At 44.9% G+C, this 19,497-nt stretch overlaps 6 protein-coding genes across 6 annotated transcripts; 2 read left to right on the plus strand and 4 right to left on the minus strand.

The window, feature by feature from the left end:
- The first annotated feature begins 126 nt into the window (after positions 1–126).
- On the plus strand, positions 127–1,888 carry LOC128309910 (protein Notchless). The gene is made up of 3 exons (XM_053046409.1): positions 127–346; positions 423–1,702; positions 1,782–1,888. Exons 1-3 carry the CDS (start codon positions 197–199, stop codon positions 1,792–1,794), a joined length of 1,443 nt encoding a protein of 480 aa, XP_052902369.1. The 5' UTR covers positions 127–196; the 3' UTR covers positions 1,795–1,888.
- On the minus strand, positions 1,696–2,980 carry LOC128309911 (U6 snRNA phosphodiesterase 1). The gene is made up of 2 exons (XM_053046410.1): positions 2,476–2,980; positions 1,696–2,364 (listed from the first exon to the last, which is right to left on the minus strand). The coding sequence occupies exons 1-2, from the start codon at positions 2,654–2,656 to the stop codon at positions 1,826–1,828; spliced, it is 720 nt and encodes a 239-aa protein (XP_052902370.1). The 5' UTR covers positions 2,657–2,980; the 3' UTR covers positions 1,696–1,825.
- A 496-nt stretch (positions 2,981–3,476) lies between these two features.
- On the plus strand, positions 3,477–9,797 carry LOC128299410 (GTPase HRas). Its single transcript, XM_053035372.1, has 6 exons — positions 3,477–3,587; positions 3,894–4,275; positions 4,344–4,631; positions 5,308–5,448; positions 5,530–5,645; positions 6,270–9,797. Exons 3-6 carry the CDS (start codon positions 4,493–4,495, stop codon positions 6,444–6,446), a joined length of 573 nt encoding a protein of 190 aa, XP_052891332.1. The 5' UTR covers positions 3,477–3,587; positions 3,894–4,275; positions 4,344–4,492; the 3' UTR covers positions 6,447–9,797.
- A 9-nt stretch (positions 9,798–9,806) lies between these two features.
- On the minus strand, positions 9,807–10,859 carry LOC128299408 (39S ribosomal protein L47, mitochondrial). Its single transcript, XM_053035370.1, has 3 exons — positions 10,726–10,859; positions 10,369–10,633; positions 9,807–10,299 (listed from the first exon to the last, which is right to left on the minus strand). Exons 1-3 carry the CDS (start codon positions 10,818–10,820, stop codon positions 9,892–9,894), a joined length of 768 nt encoding a protein of 255 aa, XP_052891330.1. The 5' UTR covers positions 10,821–10,859; the 3' UTR covers positions 9,807–9,891.
- A 370-nt stretch (positions 10,860–11,229) lies between these two features.
- Positions 11,230–14,518, minus strand: LOC128299407 (pyruvate dehydrogenase phosphatase regulatory subunit, mitochondrial-like). The gene is made up of 5 exons (XM_053035369.1): positions 13,931–14,518; positions 12,686–13,529; positions 11,839–12,620; positions 11,595–11,785; positions 11,230–11,525 (listed from the first exon to the last, which is right to left on the minus strand). The coding sequence occupies exons 1-5, from the start codon at positions 14,516–14,518 to the stop codon at positions 11,270–11,272; spliced, it is 2,661 nt and encodes an 886-aa protein (XP_052891329.1). The 3' UTR covers positions 11,230–11,269.
- Positions 14,519–15,234: 716 nt separating this feature from the next.
- On the minus strand, positions 15,235–16,247 carry LOC128299409 (putative glutathione-specific gamma-glutamylcyclotransferase 2). The gene is made up of 2 exons (XM_053035371.1): positions 15,953–16,247; positions 15,235–15,882 (listed from the first exon to the last, which is right to left on the minus strand). The coding sequence occupies exons 1-2, from the start codon at positions 16,160–16,162 to the stop codon at positions 15,391–15,393; spliced, it is 702 nt and encodes a 233-aa protein (XP_052891331.1). The 5' UTR covers positions 16,163–16,247; the 3' UTR covers positions 15,235–15,390.
- Between the last annotated feature and the right edge of the window lie 3,250 nt (positions 16,248–19,497).

A 19,497-nucleotide genomic window follows, 5' to 3' on the forward strand; every position in this document is an offset into this window, starting at 1 on the left:
AAAAAAACACCCAAATGTCACTCCATCCGACGTTTCAGCCCAAGGTGCATATAGATGAGTGGCCTACTATTGACAGGTAAATACAAAAAGGGAGAATGACATTTGGTGCAAGGAGACCCCACCGTACACATGTGCGACGGAAGTTCTGTTGCAGCGGATTGGAATACTTTCGAATCTAAACTGCACAACTATTAGGATGGAAGTAGACGAAAATGAACCAACAACTCAAACGGTGCAAGCCCGGTTCGTGTCGGATGTGGGAGAGGAAGCGGGCCCACCGTTAGCTCTGCCGATAAACGTCACCAAGGAACAGCTGGAACTGATTTGCAATGCGCTACTGAAGAACGTAAATATGCTCCCACCTAAGAAAGATTGCTGCTTTCTCCTTTGGATAACGTTTATCAGACCCTTTCCCCCCCCAGGAGAAACCAACGCCGTATCTATTTTTCGTAAACGATGAGGAGATTAAGCAATCGATTGACCAAACCGTCGATCAGAAACGGTTGAATGCGGAAGACGTGCTGGATATCGTATACCAACCGCAGGCCGTATTCCGTGTTCGGGCTGTATCCCGCTGTACCAGCACCATGCCAGGTCATGCCGAAGCCGTCGTATCGCTCGCTTTCAGCCCAAATAGCATTCATCTGGCGAGTGGATCCGGTGACAAAACATTACGGTTGTGGGACCTGAACACGGAGACACCGCACTTCACGTGCACTGGCCATCGGCAATGGGTGATGTGTGTGGCCTGGGCACCCGATTCACTCAAAGTAGCGTCTGCGTGTAAAGCAGGTGAAATTCGCATTTGGTCCCCGGATACGGGCAAACAGCTCGGTCGGCCACTCGTCGGGCACAAAAAGTGGATCAGTTGTCTTTCCTGGGAGCCTTACCATCGGAATGCCGAATGTCGCTTTCTGGCGAGTGCAGGAAATGATAACGATGCACGCGTATGGGATGTGGTGTTGGGAACGTGCGTAAAAGTGATCGCTGGTCATACAGCACCGGTTACGGCTGTACGCTGGGGTGGTGCCGGACTGCTGTACACTTCATCTCGCGATCGAACGATCAAGATGTGGCGTGCGGAGGACGGTGTCCTATGCAAAACGTTCACGGGCCATGCACACTGGGTGAACAATTTGGCACTCAACACAGATTACGTATTGCGTACGGGACCGTTTCATCCGGTGATGGACAAAAGCGTAATGCATGGAGATGGTACCAACAAGGACGCATTGAAACAGATGGCGTTAGAGCGTTACGAGAAAGTGTGCCCGGACGGAGTTGAATCGTTTGTATCCTGTTCGGATGATTTCACGCTGTACCTGTGGAATTCAAACCAGAAACAATTCATCACTCGTATGACGGGTCACCAGAACGTGGTAAACGATGTTAAATATTCGCCAGATGTGAAGTTTATTGCATCCGCATCGTTCGACAAATCTATCCGCTTGTGGCGAGCTGGAGATGGCGCATTTATTTGCGCGCTACGTGGCCACGTGCAAGCCGTCTATACAGTGGGTTGGTCGGCCGATTCTCGATTAATACTAAGCGGTAGCAAAGATTCCACTTTGAAGGTATGGAGTGTCAAAGAGCGTAAGTTGGTACAGGAACTGCCGGGCCATGCGGACGAAGTGTACGGCGTAGACTGGGCTCCAGATGGTTCCAGAGTTGCTTCGGGTGGCAAGGATAAGGTGTTGAAGCTGTAAGTGTATCTCTTGCGGGCCAGCAACGTCCCGAGTCGTTGTGCTGTATTCTACACTATTTTTTCGTTTTTCTTCCAGCTGGGCATATTAAGGCACTTCCATTCTACTGCTTCGCGGTGAAATTAAATAAGATCAAAATTAAACATTTTATTTCCACATTTAAACCATAGTTTCTTCACTTGCTGACTAATGTCACAGTATTCTTCCTCGTACACTCGCTCAAACATGGTGGAAATCGCAGGTAACTCCTTTCGAACTTCCGATTCTCGATCGCCCAGGCACCATAGGATGCTCACGTGAAATGACCGATCCACGTAAAACAGCGGCAACTTGTACTCGGCCAAACACTCATCTACGCTGGCGACGAGTTCATTGAGAGGACTGTAAGATTCCTCAGCCACACGTACTCCCACAAAAGTTCGCGTGCGTTCCTCATTGACGTACACCTCTAAGCCGGAAAACTCAAGTCGAAATCGTCGATGACCGACTAACTGCTCTCGCAGGTTTTCCACAAACGGACTGATGTTGTGGTGCCGGATGGTAAAGGTCTTCGTAAGGCTCAGATGCATTCGTTCGATTGCGACGAAGTCGAGTGTAGCAGTAGTGTTTAGCAAGGTTTTGCATTCGTTCTGCAGTTCAATCCAACCATCAGCATCACTATCTGAATTACAGAAACAATAATACTTCAATTACCTTTAATAATTTGTGATAAAACATGAACAAAGGAACTTTTAGATCCGATTTTGTGCATGCATACGTCGAGTTTACTCACAGTCTATGAATACATAACTGGCCCAGATGCCGCGTTCATGTGGAAATGATCGTGTTCTTCCTTGGTGTTTATTAGTGTCCTCCACGTGTGGCGCCGTATTGTTTGTGTCGTGGAACTGTAGCACCGGAGAAGGTAACATCACTTCCTTCGATATTGCCCCTTGATTATTGTTATTTTCCATAGTTGCAGTATTTATACTTTGTGCATTCTTTGCTGGAATTGTGGTCGTTGAACAGCCGTCATCGTTACTTGAATTCAAGTACGGTAACTGTACCAACCATGAACGAGTTTGTACCTCTCCGATGCACCAATTGTTGTGATATAGGTGTACCAATTGTTATGCTAGTCTTAAACCACTGTTAGGATTAATTTTACTCAAGAAAACGAATTTAAAATGAAAGATTTATGTTTTTTATGAAATTTCAATTGCTAATATCCTGCAAAATCAGTGAAAAAACACAGTTTTGATCAATTTTAAAATTGTGGTTTTGGCGACAACATTTGGTTCAATTTGACGTCAAGTGACTGGCAGCAGTGCAGCCAGCAGTGACAGCTCAAACTGGCAACATGAAAATAGCTCGACCATTTCGGCCTTTCGGGTTTCCTTGCACCAATTTTTCAATTGCACATCATTGAATTGCCACAAACTGTGTTGTTTTAGCTTAAATGACTCATGAACGAATTTTAGAAATCGTTTATCGTTGATTATGCGCTCTAGTATGAATAAAAACTGGAATTAAAGAAAAGGTCTATTCATAACAAAACGATAACGTATAATTGGCTTTTTGACAGCGAGAATTAAAACTGTGATTTTGCAACAGATAGGCTTTCAAAATGCATGAAACTTGTTGGAATATTAGGAAACATGTTAAATTCTGTGATGAAATTCATTTGGCACTGCAAATCGTCATGAGTTTTTCATATTTTTCATTTTTCCGACGATAGCACAACAATCGGCGAACATCGGTTCGTGAGTTTATACTCCGGTTCAATTCTTGACACGCCGACGCCATTTTCAATAAAACGTAAAAAGTCAGAGAAAAAGTCGGCCGTATGTAGAAGTTAATTTGCACCAAATTACACTTATTTTGGTGTATTAACGTTAAACAAAGGTAAGTGGTGCAGTGTAAAGTAAAACACGCGTGTGTAGAGCAACGTTACGCTAGCAAAAATCTCGCGAAACTGTGTCAAAGCAGAGCAATTCCCTGCGGTGCAGATTCCTTGCACGGAAGATGCGATCCAACAGCATCATCATTGTCCCAATGAAATGCATAAAACGGCACTCCTAGTGGTGTGTCAGATGGAATGGAACTGAAAAGTTTTAGCCACTGTTTACCAGTTATTTGTAGTTGCGTAGTTTGCCAAGAGTTCAGTGGTCACTGGTTAAGCTAACAAATTCTTCCCATCATCCATCCCAGGGCTCAATTTTAGATCAGCGAAGAGGAGCCCCAAACAGTGCTCGGGCCGCAGAGAAAGAGAAAAAACGCGCGTGTGCTAGAGTGAGGTAGATAGTGTTGGATAGAAGAAGAAGAACGACGGGCGTTGTACCGTCATCGTCGTCATCGTCATCATTGGCAATCATCAGCGCCACCATCAACGAGCAACCTGATCGCAGCCATCCTGCCTGGCCTGGCGGCTGGCGAAATAAAGGAAGAAAGCATAAAGGTTGGGAAATAATAACAACAATCTTCTGCATACTCATCCGCGAACAAGCAGGCAACAGCAGAAAGTGTGTGCAAACCAACAGTGACGTGAGCCATTGAGTGCGCAGGGAAAATCAGGCAAGCAGGAATTTTACAAGTGTGTCATTACGGTTAGTGATAAACACAGCAGACGTGAGAAAAATCGACCAGTTCCTTTTCAGAAAGGATACCCATTCGCGTCTGTTGCCTGCCCTGGGTGGGTGGGGATTACAGCGGTCGTAGTTGTGCTTTGTTAAGAAAAAATATTGCTGCCTCCTGTCTGCGCCGCACCCGCCTGTTGAAAATCGAAATTGCATCCCCGTTCAGACGGAACGATGACGGAGTATAAACTAGTTGTGGTAGGCGCTGGAGGTGTCGGCAAGTCGGCGCTTACAATACAACTTATTCAGAACCATTTCGTGGATGAGTACGATCCAACAATTGAAGATTCCTACCGGAAGCAAGTAGTTATAGGTAAGTTTGATTGTTATTTTTAGCGATTTATTTACACCATTCCGAGGGGGCCAAGTAACTCTCCTTCGTGGGGTAGATCCGTATGAAATCGTTGTACGAAAAAAGGATGAAATTGTAACTGGTTGCAAAAGGAGATCATTATTAGTCAGGAGCATATTGGCCAAACATGTACACAATTCATTAATAATTAGCATACGCGGAAAATTGTTCGATTGACATGGTTAACGTTCCACTATCAAACATTTACGTTTACAATTCACATTTATTTTACTTTTTGATTTGTTGAAGTATGCTCGTTGTGCTGCTATTGATCTGTATTTTAATTTTCTCTACAAAACGCACAACTGTGTCTACTTTGCTTTACCCGAAAATGTGCTGAAATGTGAATCAGCAAATGAAGCGTCTGGCTTCGATGGAGTTTCTCGCAATAATTGAATTCAATTAATGCATCCCCACGAATGTTTTCTGCAAGATGTTATTACTCATCGTTGCTCCTTCTCGTCGGTTTACTGGCGAGTTGCAAAATGGTTACACGATCACAGCGGCAAGGTTGCGTATCTACGAGCTAATACTATCTAATCTTATCGCTAATTATATTCTAATTACTTTCTACCACCACTATCTTTGCTATCCGAACATATCGAATAATTTGCCCTGGCTTTTTATTTTCCCGCAGATGGTGAAACGTGTTTGCTCGATATTCTGGACACAGCCGGCCAGGAGGAGTACTCAGCGATGCGCGATCAGTATATGCGAACGGGTGAAGGATTTCTTTTAGTATTTGCTGTTAACAGTGCCAAAAGTTTCGAAGATATAGGTATGTACAGCATATGGGGTCCAATGGTGCATAAGTAATTGTACTGATGTGATTCTCTTCAATTCCCCATCCTACCTGCAGGAACCTACCGAGAACAGATTAAGCGTGTGAAAGACGCAGAAGAAGTGCCAATGGTGTTAGTTGGCAACAAGTGCGATCTGCAAGCATGGGCAGTGGATATGAACCAGGCCAGAGACGTAAGTGTCTGCTTCCCCGGTCCCGGGTTATGGCCTGGTCACAGCTTTGGCGAAGTATTGCCAAACGGTGTGACGGTATTGCAGTAGGGGCAACAGGAATCTGATCCGATAATTTAAAATTTCACCTAAAGGTTGGAATTTCACATTCTGCATGAAAATTATCAAGTTATTTAGCGAAGATCACCTCCAAATGCTCACCTGATACATTAAGTTCCAGCTGCTAAATTTCCGTTTTGTTTGTATCTGCAAAACAATTTTGCACACAAATTTACAAATTCAAATGATATGACAGATGGCGCATAAATGCATTCGACGATTGGTGAAAATTCGTCGTCTTCCTTATCGGCACAACAACCTCAAGAGGTCTAGGCCTACCTTTTCTGGCTTTCTTTTTATGATTTAATTTACCAAGTAGCTGGATAATCAGTCCTGGTCCTGTAGTATTACCAATTCCAATTCCCCAATTCGGGAAATTAAGATTAACATATGATCGGTGCTGCTTGTATTAACGTTAAATTCTATATAAAAGTCTTCGGGAGAGCTGTGACCAGGTCCTGACATCGGTACAATAAGTGCGTATGCTAATCGTTGTTCAACACGTTCTGTGTATTTTATGTTCTCTAGGTGGCGAAACAGTACGGTGTTCCTTTTGTAGAAACTTCGGCCAAAACACGAATGGGCGTGGACGATGCATTCTATACGCTAGTGCGTGAAATTCGCAAAGACAAAGAGAGGGGGAAGAAGAACCGAAAGCACCACAAACTGGTATCCAGCAGACGATTCAAGTGCCAGTTGCTATAAGGCTGCAATGGAAAGGGATCATCGCACGTTACCACCCTCTCTCCTATATGAACAGCCGCAGCAGCAATAGTAAAACACAGTATGTCCGCGCCCCGTTTTCTAATATTCGACATATTGACCTACACCGGGGGGAAAATAATGGGCTACAGCGGAAGCGTTCACTACCATGTAGCATATGCAGCAGTAAAGCGGTTGAACGGCGCGCCATACCCTCAATGTGTCCAACTTTCCGTCTGCTGGCCGCTGGTATACACACACTCACACACACACAAACCCCGTTGTACAGGGAAAAACAACGGAATTTCTAATATTCAGCTCATGGAGGAGATTTCCTTTCTGCGCAAATTTTGAAGTTTTACACGCACATCTTTTAAACGCCAATCATTGCGTTCGCAGTAGCTAGATAACATGCTAAATCGAGGTAATGTTGAGCAGTTAGCGAAAGATTTGTTCGTATTGTAAAACCAATGGTTCCAGGGGGGGCGGGGGAAACAATTCAGTTTAACCGTAAATCGCACAAAGAAAATCCATCACACTGTTCACTGGCAAACAGGTTGCAGTACACCTTTTGTTATAGAAGCAAAGGTAGCTATTAACGCAACGGTTAATGGAATGGGTGTGAAATCCGTAAAAGACGACCGGAACAGCTCGCTTGACATCTTGCTGAAACAAACTATTGATCACTGCCCTCCCCGGGATTATTTGGTGAATAGTATCGATAACGCTATAAAGCTACAACACAACGCGAAGACAGATAAGACGAGAAAACAAAACAGAAAAGAGTAGAGGTTTGAGCGCGAATGTATAGGCAATGTTTGTATCTAATCTTTGTACCCAGAAAACGGGAACTAACGTTCTTCACTTGTCTGCCTGTAAAGACCTTACATAAAGGGTTAAATATTAATTACGAAACATTAGGTAATTTAGATATCTCTTTTGCTCTTAAATTCACAATGTCTACTATCCATACGATGAGAGGCAAACGGACCCGGCGTGTATCGTGGTAGGTGCAATCAAACAAAGCAAAAATGCAGAAACGATTGATGAGATGCTTTCCTCCCTGCTGGTTGATGGTTGTTCCATAAACGGTCGTCCGAATGGTGGTAGTATAGGCAAACGAAAATTGTGTGGTGTGCTATTTTAGCAGCAGGAATAATTTTTAGCGCCAGCCTGATAAAACACTTTGACTAGTGGGCAAAGATTGAAGACATTCACACCCGAACACAAAACAAACACGCATATATATAAATATATATATATATAAGCAACATTCATCGGGATGCTAAAACATTCGCCGTTTGCGTACGGAATGTGGAAGAAAAGTGAAAACGTTACGTTGATAGATTTGGTAAGATTTCTAAAAGAAAATCCAAAAGTGTAGGAGCAGCGATAGGTAATGAAAATTGATCTACGGCCGAAAAGAACCACTGGCGAAACAATCCATAAATAATCCGATATTTTAGTTTTACGAATTAATCGAAACAAGATAGAGAGAAAAAAAAACAAGAAAGTAAACAAAAAACTGACATTAATTTACGTTGTATTTTTATGTTCGTTGCTATTAATCATTATCGACATGTGTAGGGTTTTGAAAACATTGCGATAAAACCGAACAGCCGTACAGGGCCGTTCGACTACCGATGGATATCATCCACACGGATATAATAGCTTTACCTTACCTATATCACGTAATGAAGGCGGTCAGTTGCACTATTCCATATGGACCCTGTTCCAATATTGTATAGTGTATGCTTCATGTCTATGGGTGAATGCTTGTATATTGGTTATTGGATCTTGCATGTTGTTCCGAATATATATCGATTCGTTTTCTAACACACTGTGTTCAGCCACCCGCGCATGTCCTTTGAAAGGGCATGGTTTTGAGTTCATTCTATATGTGATTACGCTCGTTAATGGTACCATTGTGAGCTGTTGCCTTTTTTTAGAGATATTTAGCTATTGTGTCAATTTCATGCAAAACAATCTGATTGATTATATCTGTATCGTTACTTGGTAGACTGAGCCTTTTGGTATGATTGAATTTGGTCTCTTTGTATGCACGGTACTTGCGTGCACACGTGACGTTCTGCACGTGTGAACGGTTTTATTCGATCGCCTCGTTGCACCTAAACGAAACTCAAAACGAAGAAGGAACCAATTTTTGTTCACATACTACACGATGTTGTGAAAAGCGAGAATAATAGGGAAAGGATCTAAAAACTAAGCGCAGCAAGGAAAAAAAAACACTCAGGTTTACCGCCACCTACAACAACGCAGAAAATAATGATCCACAATGCAACAAGAGATTATTGTGTGCGAATATTCGATTCCTCCACCCAGGGAACAGGTGATGTATTATTTGATGTGAAGCATAATTTCTGCAGATAGCGGGGACATAGTCGGTGCATCCAATAATAAGCCTATTCAGAACTCGTGCAGGGTTATAATAATATTGAGATATTAAATATGTGAACGTTTTGCTATCTTCTGAAAATATGTATCTATATAATACGACGTCTTAGAGCCAAATGCAAACGCAAACATTATATAGATATACTAGAAAACGACAGACAGCGGACACAGATTGCTGGAAAAAGGAACAGGCGAATGTAATAAGGCTACACACATTCGGAGTAATTACTAGACGCATTAGAGAGCAGAATGCAAACAGCCGATGCTTTACCGCAGTAAATACGCTTCTAGTGGAGTTGTATGAAACGCAAGAAGATTGTAAAAAACCTTTAACGTAAAAGAAAAAAAAAACCGCGATTCCAAGCTGCAGCGGCCTATCCCTTTCGAATGTCTACTGATAAACGCAAACCGACGATGACGAAGCGAAATTCTCCTAACATTTACTGTTACATATTTCAAGCCATACCCATAGTCCAACGTACAGACAAGCAGAAAGAACCACCCATGGCCACGGGGAAATGTAGGCGTGAAAGGCGCGGTGGCACGGTGATTCTTGGCTAGCGTTAATGCAAATGTCCATGTCCGATTCATACGCACAATCCTTTCAACAATGATCCGATGGCAGTGGGTGGCCACCAGAATGATATCGTCCGTGTGTGGTGAGGGAATGAAAGTTTTGCGAACTCAAAAGGATCTCTCTAAATGGCCTTCAAAGGATACGCGTGTGTGTTTGACGGTACATACTAGCAAACGCACGAAACACGCGCGCGATTGTGTGCTGAGAGCGCAGCAGTCAAACTGAGCGTCATAAATCGCACATATTTGATAAATATAAATAAAACAGTACGTATCTGCGCCACAAAAATGATCAGTAATGTGAGCAGCATACCAGTAATAGGAGCCGTGTGCAGGAAGAAGATAACAAATAAAAACAAAATTGTATTCACAATTCGAGTACCGTTTGAATTTAAACGCTGTTCCGAATGCATTTTATTCACAACTATTCGTGTGCTAGGACACAGCTCTTTACGAACTAATTCATACGAATTTTATCCAACTTGAACAGCTTCTCCACGTCCACCGAAGGAAAACGTTGGGCTAGCGTTTCGCGATCGAGGTTGGGGTATCGGCGCAACAGATGGACTACCTCGTTCCGTTCCCGGTTGCGTAGTTTTCGCTTCTCGTTGTACAACCGTTCGCGATACAGGAGCAAAAATTTCTTCACGGCACTTCCCCTGTAGGTAAATTTGTGGCGTTCGTTCCATTTGCGGTTAGCGTACCCCGGAATCACATGCTCAAATGCACGATAGTAGAACCGTATGCCCAGCTCGTTCGGGACGACCTTTCCGGGACGTTCACCCGTCTGCCCGGTTTCTAGTTCGTGGTATGCACGGTTTCGCTCTCGAACCACTTCTTCCAGATTGTTCATCGATTCTTTGACCTGCAATTGTGAAAAAATGCGCTAATAAAGTACCGTTGCACTAAAACCACGTACCACGCCGCTCGCTACCTTATCTAACCGTTCTGGACTGGGAAAAAGTTCCATTTTTTCCTTGCATTCATGTTCCATCGTTAGTAGCATGTTGCGTTCCTTCAGCAGTACAAACCACAGCTGGTGCAGGTCGCTGTTTGACTTGATCCGCAGATCATCCTTCGTCCATCCACGGCCATGCTTTACCTCCTGTTCGCCCCAGTGCTTTTTGTCGTCGAAAAATTCCATCAATTCTGCCCCTGGAGCCGTCGTGGAAATCGCTCTTACCGAAGGCGACATTTTCCTGCAACAAACAAAACAAACCGTGTGCGCGTTTAGTCCCCAGTGCCGGGTTTTATGTAACTTTGAATGTTGTTTTCTCATGACTGGTCGTACCTTTGGAGAAGAGCAAATGTTTGCTGAGTGCTTAGTGTTGATAAACATTTCGGTAAATGTAATGAAATAGGGAGAATTCGCCTTAAAATATTCATTTTCGTGTACGTGCTACGAAAATGCGGCCCTCGACTGAATGTGTTTAGGAGAATTTTGGCATGTTTACGTTCAGCGACCAGCTGTCACATTCGTCAGACGTTTGCTTTTGTTTTGAAACGTCTTACATCTAATGCGTTTCAGGGTTGTAGTTGGAAGTTGGAGTTTTTCAAACTCCTCAGGTTTTCAAATCCCACGGTAAAACAGTCGATGTAGGCAAACATGGAGACGCCAGGTCTTTTAAAAATTATTGAAACGGTTGAGCATTTTAGGATATTGTATCTTTTGGATTGCATACTGTTATTATGTTCCAAACATCTTCATAGCATTTGCTGTACATGAAAGTACAGAAGTAACATATGTTTATTTGAAAAATAAATTAACTCTTTTGTACCGTTGTGCATTCGTTTTCAGATAAATCTCTGCAATATAAACTAGCCATGTGATTAGTTCAACTTTGTTGCTGTTTTTTCTCTTTTACCACAGTCGGGCGGTACGATTTGCTCAGATCTTGTCGCTCGATTGCGCTAGCCATTGCTGCCTTCGGATGGATGTGTTGTGTCAAACGGAACCGCTTGCCGGCAATATCAATGTGATAAACCGTATCCTTGTCCATGAGGAATTCCGTGGTGATGGTACGCACTGCGTTACCTTCCGGACGACTAATATATCCCAAGCACACTAGCTTTTCCGACGCAAATCCGTAGCTTGAATGTAAAGTGGTAAAAGTAAGGAACCTTCCCGTAGTTCAATGCAATCTTTCTTCAAGTACTCACCCGGCCGAAGTAACCGTACCGCAAAATTCGTTGTTTCTGTACAGTGGCTCACCGCCCCACGGCCACACATCCTTATCGATGTCAATGTCCTCGACATGAAACAGCACGAGCCGCTTCGTCAAACCTTCGCGCTTCTGACGCTCCAGCGCTTGCCGGCCGATGAAATTTTCCTTTTTCTTCAATTGTGAAATCTGTAAACCAACCAGTACTCAGAACACACGGAACATGCACACACCGTACTTACATCCAATCGTACCGAGTAAAATACCCCTGCCTCGAACGGTGTCGTCATGCTGGTCAGCTCATCGCCCCAGAACGGAATGAACTTGTCGATGCGCAGGAACCGTTGCGTTAGCGTGCCGACATCACGCGCCCCATAATCGCGCCCGCGGGTGATCAGTCGATCGTACACGTGCAGTGCATATTCGGACGGGACGTACAGACAGTAGCCGGGCATACCGGTGTGTGTGAAGGACATGATCATTACATCACTGGCGTAACCGATGTTGAGCTTCCGGTAGCTGAACGGTGCCAACCGTACGTCCGAGTTCGACAGCTCGCTCATGAGCAGGGTGGACTTCGGGCCAACGACGTTTATCACGGTGTACATGGAGGTAACGTCGTTCAGCTGCACGGACGCATCGGTGGGCAAATTCCGGGACATCCACTCATAGATGCGCGTCTGTTGCGAGGACGGAGAGATCATAAAATAGCTATCCTCCGACTGGCGTATCAGCATGCAGTCGTTCTCATAGCCACCACGCTCGTTCAACATGCCGGTGTGTACGATATGGCCGACAGTAATGTTCACATCGTTCGCACACATATACTGAAGGTAGTTCAGTACGGGATTGTCGCCGGAAACCATATCCGACTGGATGCCCGGTTTGATTTCGATCTTCGAAAAGGACGATATGTCAATGATGCCGACGTGCTGCGCACAGGCCTGGTACTCTTTCTCCATGAATTGAAAGAATTTCGGCTTGTAGAAACTGCCTTCCGGGAGCATTGGCAATCGATCACCACCTGAAATGGGTAGGAAAAGGTGAGCGTAAGCAGGTGGCAATCAGTACCCTAGCCCGACTACTTACGGCAAAAATCCGCATCGAAGTACAGCGCCCGTTCGTAGCCCATTTTCGTACCGAACACGGCCCCGCGCGCCTCCAGCACGCTGTACAACGGTGAGCAGCGTAACTTGCGCGAAAACTTGTACTCGCTCTGGTTCGGATAGAGGATCGCATACTGACGCCCCACGACCTCGCGGATACGCTGCTGCAAATACTGACGGTTGTTGTGCAGGTCCAGGAAGCGTTGCACATTGAACGGCAGCATATCGATCGTTGGCGTACCGGTGACGATCCATTCGGCTAACGCTTTACCGACGCCACCCGATCCTTGCAGCGGGTTCCCATTCATACCGCAGGCAACGAAATAGTTCTTTACCTCGGCCGATTCGCCGAATATGAGGCGCCCGTCCGGTGTGAAATTGTCCGGGCTGTTCCGTACCGCCGGCATGCTGAGATCACGCAGTACCGGCAACCGATCGACAGCCTTCTCCCACAGACCGGCACAATGGCTGTGGTCTTCCTGCAGATGATCCTGCCACGCCTTCGGGATGTCCTTCGTGTCTTCGAACGCTGGTTTAGCATCCTTCTCGAACCAACCGACCAGCAGCGATTGATCGTACTGCCGTGCGTACAGGTTGGAATCGTAATCCCGAATGCAAGGGAGCAGATTATCGTCGTCCGTCGGTAGATTTAGGTTGGGTGTGAGGGCGTAATAGTGCTGTGCTGGGTAGGCCGGTACGCGAACCGGTGGTTTCGACTTTAGCCCAAGCTCCCGGGCCCACATGCCGCTACAATTGACGAAGTATTCGCAGGTAATCGTGCCGACATCGGTTTCGACTGAGTGAACTCGCTCGTTTTTGGTATTGATCTAGAAAATGATTGATCAACCACGTTAGTAAGAAGCATAAGGATAGGTTGGGATAACTTTGGGTAATTTTATGGACCCTTTTTTCCCCCTACCCGTATCACCTCTCTTCTTGGCGTAACGACCTACGTAGCAGGTCATCATGCTTAGACTTAATTTTAACACGTAGCCGGATAGTCAATCCTTGCTACTGAGGATTGGTCCGAATGGAATATTGATCCGGTCCGTTCGTATGAAGACCGTCGCTGATACCATCATGCCACCGGGCTGCCCCAAAATATGCTACGAACGCCCTACGCCGTACGGACCATTTGAACAAAATCTTCCAATTTTTAAACATATCATCTTACATCGACGCGAATATCCCACCACTTTAACTGCGGAAACTATCAATCCCCACTTACGTATTTCACTTGGCATCCCTCAAAGTATTTAACGCCCTTGCGCTTAGCCTCACTCGCTAGCACCTGCACGACGGCCGCTGGATCGGCAATGCAGTCATCCGGCACGTAAACCGCCCCTTGCAGATCGTCGGTGTTGAGAAACGGGTGCAGCTTTCTCGCCGTGTCCGAATCCACCAGCTCGCACTGCATCCCGGTCGGTAGAATGTAAGCCGCGCGGCGCTGCAACGCTATCACGCGATCGTGCGTTTGCGCTAAATTAAGACTGCCACATCTTCGCAGTCCAATGTCGTGGCCCTGCCGGTGCAGCTTCTGGTACAGTTTCAGGCTTTCCACCACAATGTTGCGCTCGGGCGTAGGCTTAAACAGCCCAATCGTACCCGACCCGAAGTGGGACGTACCGCTGCCAACCTTGCTCTGGTCAAGGACCAGCACATTGCTCCAACCATTGTCCGCTAAATGGTACGCGACCGAATTACCCAGCAGTCCTGCACCAGCCACTACCACACGCGCCTGGCTGGGGTTCGTTTCACTTATCACGCCGCGTGTGTTTGGCCGCGCACCAGGTACGGTTCTCAGTATCTTAAACATTTCGATTCACCCTGGCACACCGATGCCACTGTAACACTGTTTCGATTCGGATTCGGAACCTGTGCTTCCACCAATATCGTACCACTGTATTTCGGGGGAGCTTACATAATTCAATTTAAATCGTTCACCCGTCAACGGAGCAGCGCTACCGATCGCATGCTGTCGCGCGGATCGACTCATTAATAGGAACAGCGTGCCCAGGCGTACGACATCGCCTGCACGGTTTTGCGAATGTGTTCACGGGGCGTTGAAAAACATGCTCGTTTCCCTCCTAGATCGCCGTGACAGTGATCGATATCCAATATTATTGTCAGTCAACTGTCGGAGAAAATCTGGTTCTGCCTCCGCGGCAGGCACATGCGCAGATCGCGCGAACGTTTGCGATGCTCCTCTTTGGAGTGCTAAATATCATGTTACCGCGTGGATTTCAAGGGCGTTGCGTGTATGTGTGAAACAGCTGTTTGTAAACAAATGCATACGGGGCTTTGTTTATACAACCTCGGTGCGTTTTGACCTCCACCCGAACTCGTCCCTTTCCGCATTGTTGTTCCGCCCATTTAGTTTGCCTCCCTCACAATGCTGAATTTTATACTTGTCGGTTTAATTACTGGAATTCTTCAAATACGGAAACAGGTTCAATCATACGAAGATTCTTTCTTTGCGTTTGTTTGACTATCAAATAAGTTAACAATTGAAATAATTAATTTCATCGATAATGTTATATTAATATTGAAGTTACGGTTTTAAAAACCATGATTAAATCATTTATAATTTCTCACCATCTTCTCGCACTCAACATTCCTTGAGAAGAGATCTTTATCTAATTATTTTACCGCATGTTGCTGTTTTCTATCCTCCGAAGGTTTCCAATTCTACCCCTCCTTACTGAGTTCGGATCTGTTTGCATCACCGTCGGGGACCGCATCCGGCGTTCGTTGCACATTTGCTAACGGATCGCGCTTTAAAAGCAATTTTTCCAGCTCAAACAGATGATCGTCCTGTTCGCCCGGATAGAGTTGACGCATCGCTTCCGCGAGTTTGTACACGTACTCCGGATTTCGCCCACTCTGGCCAGCGGAAGTGAGTATTTGTGCCGCAATCTCATCTAATGTGTCGCTCTGTCCCGCAAAGGATGGATTATCTTGTGTCGCTACATACAGCAGAATCGATTGCGGTTCATTCAACTGGTCCTTACTCCAGGGATAGGGATAAAACTTGACGCTATGTCGTTCGTATCCATTCTTCTCCCGATGGTCGAGATGTTTCAATACTTGTAGCTTGTCTTTGGCACCGATACGATAACCCATGCCCCAAACCTTCGATTCAGACTTTTCCGAGTGAATTAAAGTAACCACACGTCCAGGCTGCAATTTGAAGAGTACAGATTGTGTTTTGTTAATATGTTTGTGCGTTCCGATGGAAAGCAGCACCTACCCGTTCTTCTGTGCCACGATGATCAATACTGTTTTGGAAGAAGCGTCGCAGGAATCCTTCAACGTAGCCCGTTCGCTTCTCTTCAAACGGAAAATCTGCTTTCCATACTAGTGAGCCGTACCCGAAAATCCAGATATCTTTCTGATTGTCTTCTTTACTGTCCGATCCAAGAAGCCCTGATGATACGGTGGAATGTACTGCTTCACTCATCGTTCGGAGATGTTTCACAGATTTTAATAAACGAATGAAATTTAGCGCCAACGTGGTGGACGAACCTGTTTTGTTCGGTTTCGTAAAGACGGAGTTTTGGTGCTCACAACAACACAAATCAGCTGTTTGTAATGATTCACATGCACTGCGTTACATCTATGGTCAACTAGGTGACATTTTAAGGTTTGAAAACTCTTCAAACATTTAAAATATAACTTTCAATTTTTACATCCTTTCGAACGATGTATTAAAATGAACGTTCGATGAAAATTACACGAGTAGGAAGAACAAACACGGTGTAACCAACGTACTAAATGCAAAAGTTTACTAGTGTTTAAACGGTCTCGCGTTTCAATGAGTGATTCTATCCCCAGGTTAAATTTCTTAAGTGTGCTATACAAGTGAATTAATGCATAATTTAAAGTTACATTAAAAAGTACAGAAACAAATCAAACCATTTTCATTGATAATCGATCACAGTGCAAAACAGAGGCACCCTGTGTACAGAAGAGATGAAGTACCAAAAGTGGAACCATAAACACACCCCACTACAGCAAATCTGCCAAAACCAATGTTTTGGGAAAAAACAATAGTCGAAAAAGTTGCTAAATATCTCGTGTATTCCGTAAAAGTGCGTTATGTGAAATGCATTGCACCCTGGCCATAGCTAGTACAGGTTCAGATCCTCATTACACGTCTACAAAACAGTGCGATTGAGTGCAGAAAGCGCAACTGCCGAAACTGCATCGTGTCACAACTCACACAGCGATTGGAAGAAGTCGAAATCGGGAAGAAGTGTTCTGCACGCAGTTTTTTCTCTGCTGCGTGCAAAAGTGTGGCTTAAATCAGCTGATATATGTGTGAATTATGTTGAAATAGCGAAAAATAGTAAGTGTATTTCGATAGTTGCAGTCTATTCGATACTTCCGATGTGCATCAAATGCCGTAACCAGGAAAACATGTGCGGTCTGGTGCGGTTTCTTCACTATCTTTAGCTGGTGACCCATTTCCTGATGATATCATTTTGTGTGTGTATTTTTTTTCTACTGCCTTCTCGGTTCAGATTGACCATTCCGTGTGCCTAGAGCGATCAAAATGTGTGGGCAGAACAAAGTGACCGAATCGGCCGAATGATGAAAAAATTTAGCCCTCTACTGTGGGTGGTTGCTCCGTTTCTTGATACGATGTTGTATGTTGGCATTGTCACGACTACCATGATTGATTCAATATGGGGCCATGCGTTGTGTTGCCGTGACGATATAACGATTGCTCATGACTTCAGTTAGTTCGATGCGTGTCCATGCGCTACGATATGTCTGTTTGCCAAATGTGTGTGGCGAAACCAAATCGCCATTGGCACCGTCGGTCGCGGATCGGTGGACAGTGACTGAACAAGGGAATGGATCAATGAGTGAACGTGTTTAATTGAAAATAAAAAGCTTGCAGGAATCGAATCAAGCGTAGGTGGAAAGTAATTAAAAGTGCAAAGTAATGCGGAAGAGCATGCTTTGGATGGAATCGAGGAAAGGTTACATTCCTAAAAGGAAACGAGTGGTAAAATAATCTACCGCCACGATCAGTCGAGTTGCGCAACTATTTAAAGTACTACTGCACTGAATAATTTCAGTGGGAATTGTTTAATAATTCCTGTCACATTTTATACAGTTTTCACACCTTTATTTGCTTATGTCTCTTGCAGCGGAAGGGGATGTAATCCAACCCGAAACATCTATCGTCGTGAAACATAAAGCATGAACGAACAGTCCCGACCAGTAAGGTGGCAAACTTTGCCAGAAACAGCTTTAAACCACAATTGTGCGCATAAATTAGGCAGTTCTTCACGAGTCGGTAAATTATTAGTTTGAAACCATTGCCAAAAAGTTTGCCCGGCCGGCAATCAGTCACCCTTGATACCCACACCAAAATGCGCCGTTGATGCCTTGGATGGCTTGCCAAAAAAGGTTTCACTTTTATGGGTCGCTGTATGTTCCGTCGGTGGCCATACAACCGACACGCACCGAACTCGACCGGCGTCAGTCGTCTTTTATGGGCAGTTTGGCAGACAGACAGAAGAGCGACCACGGAAAGATAATCATTAAAAGTACGCTCTCTCCGATACTGCAGCCAATGTCTATCTGCTTAGTTCGGCTATCCGTTTAGCCGGCAATGGGATGCTGTGGCGCTGAGCGAAGGAGTCCCTAGAGGCATTTTGTAGTTGGCGTGTTTACCGATGGTTAACCTCCATCCGGTGGCGTTCGGGACAAAATGGACTGTTCGTGTTCAGTTAGCGTTACAGTGGGTGATTAGTTTGAAATATGCTTATCGTTTTGCCTAATTCGATGTTTGTACTTGTAGCAGCACCTGTACAAACATTCAAGGACGTTTGTTTAATAGTTTTGTTAACTAATCTAACTTAAGATTGCGGGTTTGTAACCCACTGGCGTCGGAGTAACAAACAGAAATGGGTCCAAAGCTAGCTTAGAGCGATGTCTTCATAGCAAAGCCTCATTTCATTGTGAGCTTTTATGAAACACAGAAGATGTAAGCAAAGAAAAAATACTTTAATTTTATAAAACTCACCTAAACATCCAATGCAGGAAACATGTTTAAAACGAAACTGATCGACTTCTGAGATATGCTATTTAAATGTTTTAAAAATATTTAAAAAAAACAACGATAAATGCCCAATCAAAAGACCGGCTATGAACTTCTCGTAATTAATGACAAGCACCCCGTACGGGCGTGAACTGCTGGTTACACAATAAAAAGGGCGATGATTATGATAAGTTTCCTACGCTTCTTCACGCAGCAGGCAGAACAAACCGTCGTAATGCTCCTCCCGACCTCCCATTTGGAAGGCCGAAGGTGAAGGTGGTTACTGCGAAAGAAGAAGGAAAGCAAAAAAAAGACAGCCCAAACAGCGGACGGCGCCCCACAACGTACAACACACAGCGGGAGAAGGCGCGGATCAATGAAAGTGAGAAAAAGAGAGCAATAGCCCAGCGGAGAGTGAAAAAATCCCTATAAAAAAAGGCTTTTATTGGGTCGATGGCTCTGACCGAGACGGGATGCTACACTTGCTCGAGCCTTTTTAACCGCGAGCACTGAGCGGTTGCTATGATGCATAAAAAAGCATAGCTCAACATACCGCTGGTGCGCTGCGATTCCTTTGCATGGCTTGCTGCTCGCTCTCCGCTCTCCGGTATCCTAGCTTAAGACGAGCAGACAAAAAGGCTTCACGAATGCCAAGTTCCGAAGTGGTTGTAAGCGACGGAACCGGTAATAAATGCATCGTGGTCAATTTTCCGCTGCGGCCGGTTCGCTCAACATAAGCC

The sequence above is a fragment of the Anopheles moucheti genome, chromosome 2 (genome assembly GCF_943734755.1).
Source record: "Anopheles moucheti chromosome 2, idAnoMoucSN_F20_07, whole genome shotgun sequence".
Taxonomy (NCBI): domain Eukaryota; kingdom Metazoa; phylum Arthropoda; class Insecta; order Diptera; family Culicidae; genus Anopheles; species Anopheles moucheti.

Bases quoted from the DNA above. Each gene is read 5' to 3' on its own strand.
- LOC128299410 (XM_053035372.1), top strand. From the start codon at position 4,493: ATGACGGAGTATAAACTAGTTGTGGTAGGCGCTGGAGGTGTCGGCAAG. The intron at 4,632-5,307 runs GTAAGTTTGATT...ATTTTCCCGCAG, and splicing joins CCGGAAGCAAGTAGTTATAG to ATGGTGAAACGTGTTTGCTC. The intron at 5,449-5,529 runs GTATGTACAGCA...TCCTACCTGCAG, and splicing joins CAAAAGTTTCGAAGATATAG to GAACCTACCGAGAACAGATT.
- LOC128309911 (XM_053046410.1), bottom strand. From the start codon at position 2,656: ATGGAAAATAACAATAATCAAGGGGCAATATCGAAGGAAGTGATGTTA. The intron at 2,365-2,475 runs GTGAGTAAACTC...TCTGTAATTCAG, and splicing joins CAGTTATGTATTCATAGACT to ATAGTGATGCTGATGGTTGG.
- LOC128299409 (XM_053035371.1), bottom strand. From the start codon at position 16,162: ATGAGTGAAGCAGTACATTCCACCGTATCATCAGGGCTTCTTGGATCG. The intron at 15,883-15,952 runs GTAGGTGCTGCT...TTCAAATTGCAG, and splicing joins ATCGTGGCACAGAAGAACGG to CCTGGACGTGTGGTTACTTT.
- LOC128299407 (XM_053035369.1), bottom strand. From the start codon at position 14,518: ATGTTTAAGATACTGAGAACCGTACCTGGTGCGCGGCCAAACACACGC. The intron at 11,786-11,838 runs GTAAGTACGGTG...GTTGGTTTACAG, and splicing joins TTTACTCGGTACGATTGGAT to ATTTCACAATTGAAGAAAAA. The intron at 11,526-11,594 runs GTGAGTACTTGA...TTTACATTCAAG, and splicing joins GGTACGGTTACTTCGGCCGG to CTACGGATTTGCGTCGGAAA.
- LOC128309910 (XM_053046409.1), top strand. From the start codon at position 197: ATGGAAGTAGACGAAAATGAACCAACAACTCAAACGGTGCAAGCCCGG. The intron at 347-422 runs GTAAATATGCTC...TTCCCCCCCCAG, and splicing joins GCAATGCGCTACTGAAGAAC to GAGAAACCAACGCCGTATCT.
- LOC128299408 (XM_053035370.1), bottom strand. From the start codon at position 10,820: ATGAATATTTTAAGGCGAATTCTCCCTATTTCATTACATTTACCGAAA. The intron at 10,634-10,725 runs GTACGACCAGTC...TGTTTGTTGCAG, and splicing joins ACATTTGCTCTTCTCCAAAG to GAAAATGTCGCCTTCGGTAA. The intron at 10,300-10,368 runs GTAGCGAGCGGC...TCACAATTGCAG, and splicing joins GTCCAGAACGGTTAGATAAG to GTCAAAGAATCGATGAACAA.